The sequence below is a fragment of the Penaeus japonicus genome, unplaced genomic scaffold (genome assembly GCF_977035675.1).
Source record: "Penaeus japonicus unplaced genomic scaffold, GWHDUDI00000001_assembly GWHDUDI00000011, whole genome shotgun sequence".
NCBI classification, from domain to species: Eukaryota; Metazoa; Arthropoda; class Malacostraca; order Decapoda; family Penaeidae; genus Penaeus; species Penaeus japonicus.
The window spans coordinates 41,184,863-41,187,318 of record NW_028234413.1 but is presented as its reverse complement, the minus strand read 5'-3'; the positions used below and the strand labels follow the sequence as shown (position 1 = coordinate 41,187,318).

The 2,456-nt window shown below is 41.0% G+C and overlaps 1 protein-coding gene across 2 annotated transcripts in view; it reads right to left on the bottom strand.

Moving 5' to 3' along the window:
• Positions 1-1,528, bottom strand: part of O-fut2 (O-fucosyltransferase 2) — an 8,787-nt gene extending 7,259 nt beyond the window's left edge. The window contains exons 1-2 of one of the 2 annotated variants that reach the window (XM_043030521.2): positions 1,364-1,528; positions 1-76 (exon numbers count right to left, since the gene is read on the bottom strand). The exon at positions 1-76 is cut by the window's left edge and continues 36 nt beyond it. In XM_043030521.2, coding sequence (XP_042886455.2) covers positions 1-76; positions 1,364-1,473 — 186 coding nt within the window. In that variant the 5' untranslated portion in view covers positions 1,474-1,528. The remainder of the gene's footprint in view (positions 77-1,363) is intronic. The other variant, XM_086542069.1, reaches the window with a different exon arrangement.
• Between the last annotated feature and the right edge of the window lie 928 nt (positions 1,529-2,456).

The window sequence follows — 2,456 nt, the reverse complement described above, 5'->3', positions numbered from 1 at the left end:
TAAATTTGCAATGCGAACATAAACATCTCTCCTTAAGTTAAATCCTTCTCCGGGATTCACATCATAGAGTAAGTACCTGCAAATATTTCATCCTTCTTAAGATACAGAACAGCATATCATTATCTTATCATATCAAGAGGATTTGTCTGAATTAATTTAATTCTGGTGATAATATTTTTTTGCACTTGCTTTTATTTTCATGTATTATATATAAGAGGTGAGAGTGACAGAGAGTGAGGGTGAGAGGGAGAGGGAGAGGAGAAGGCAGAGGAAGAGGGTGAGTGAGAAATGGAGAGAGAGAAATTCATAGATCTAAAGAGAGAAATAGAGAGAAAAACAAGAGAGAGAGAAAAAAGAGAGAGAGAGAGAGAGAGAGAGAGAGAGAGAGAGAGAGAGAGAGAGAGAGAGAGAGAGAGAGAGAGAGAGAGAGAGAGAGAGAGAGAGAGAGAGAGAGAGAGAGAGAGAGAAAGAGAGAGAGAGAGAGAGAGAGAGAGAGAGAGAGAGAGAGAGAGAGAGAGAGAGAGAGTGTGCAACATTTTCTTTTGTGCTTTAAAATAATTACTTAAAGCAAAGTGTTGTAAACCTTAATTCTCCATCAATCAGTGACAATATTGAAGAAATATCATCTGAAGGATGAAACAGAAAAAAACACATAGTACATTACAAAAATAACATAAATGAAGACAGAAATACATCCTGTACTTTAGTCTAGTATTGACAAAAAAGTAATGCAAAACTGTAATATATGTGTTTTACTCTTTATGTGAAACTCTAATTCTACTGATATGATGAATGATAATAGTGATAATCTTCAAAAAATATATATTTTTTCTTGTTTTTTACCAATTCTCTATTTTTATTACCTCTTTTTACTTAATTTCATCTTTTCATATTACTCTAAGAAATTCACCTGCTATGCCTTTTATTTGGTACATATACTCAGAATAGTGTGAAGGATATTCTTATCTAATATCCATTTCCTGTAAGCCGATAATTTGCAGTTTAAGTAAAGAATGACATTACATAACACCAACAGGATAATGTAATGACAGTAGTAACAAAGTGAATTACTTCATAATTACTTAATGAGTCGTAATTATCCCTCCAGTATTCACTCTCCTCATCATTAACAGCCCTGCAATATGTTCTAATCTGAAACCAAATATAATAAAGAGAAAATAATAATTTAATCTAAAAAATCCAATTTTTGCATATCATGACCCCTTTTCGAACCGGATAATGTGCAGACACGCCCTCATGTGCCCGGATTTCCGAACATGTTTTTCCCCTTTATCCGGATTCCATGACAAACCTTGAGATAATTTGAAGAAAACGTTTATAAATATGTCTTATTGAAACATACCTTTGACTTCTGCTATCTCCCTTTTCGCATGTTTCACTTTTGGAAGGAGTGAGAGAAAGGGAGAAGACGATAAAGATGGTATATAAGAGAAAAAGGCCAAAATGTCTCATGTTACGAGCCTTTTCCTCCGTCAGCTGATCGTCATGTCGGATTCTTTTTTTATTTTTATTATTATTATTTTAAGTATTGTTTTTTAGCTTCTTATGTTATTTTATTTCTATTTGTGAATACTTAGAAGCGATATTTTAGTAACGATTAGTTTTATTGATTATTTGGATATGTTATTAGTATCATTGAGAGAGAGAGAAAAAAAAAAGATTTATATTATATCCCTTAAAATAATGTATCAGAGTGTGTACCATTTTTCACACTCAATAACTTAATCGACTAATGAAAGAAATGACAATAATTAATAGAAATATATCGCAGTGCATGAGAACCCACCTCCTCCCCCCTTCATGGCCCCCTGCCCTCCTCCCCCACCACCCTCTCCCCTCTCCCTTACCCTCCCCTTCCTCCCTTCTTCCTTTTCCTTTCCCCCACCTCCCTCTTTCTTTCCTCTTTACCCCCACCAACTATTTCTTTCCTCTTTACCCCCCTTCTTTCCATCCCCCTATCCCCCACCCCTCTCCTTCCTTTCCCCCTTTTTCCATTTTTTCCCCTCTACCCCCTCTTTCCACCCCTCCTCCCTTCCACCCACATTCCCCCCCCACCCTTCCACCTTCTCCACCCACACCCATCCTCCTCTCCTACACCCTCCCACCCACACCATCTCCCCTTCCTCCCCCACCCTCTCCCCCTCTCCTCCACCAACCCTTCCACCCTCCACCCCTCTTCCCACCCACCCACCCACCACCCTCCCCCACCCTTCCTCCTCCCACCCACCCTCCCTCCACCCACCCCCACCACATACCCCCCCACCACCCTCTCCCCTTCCACACCCACCCACCCCCTCCCTCCACCCACCCTTCCACCCACACCCTCTCCCCTTCCACCCACACCCCCTCCACCCACACCCCTCCCACCCTCCACCCACCCTTCCACCCACACCCTCTCCCCTCCACCCTCCCCCCTTCCCCGCGTCGTCTGCTTC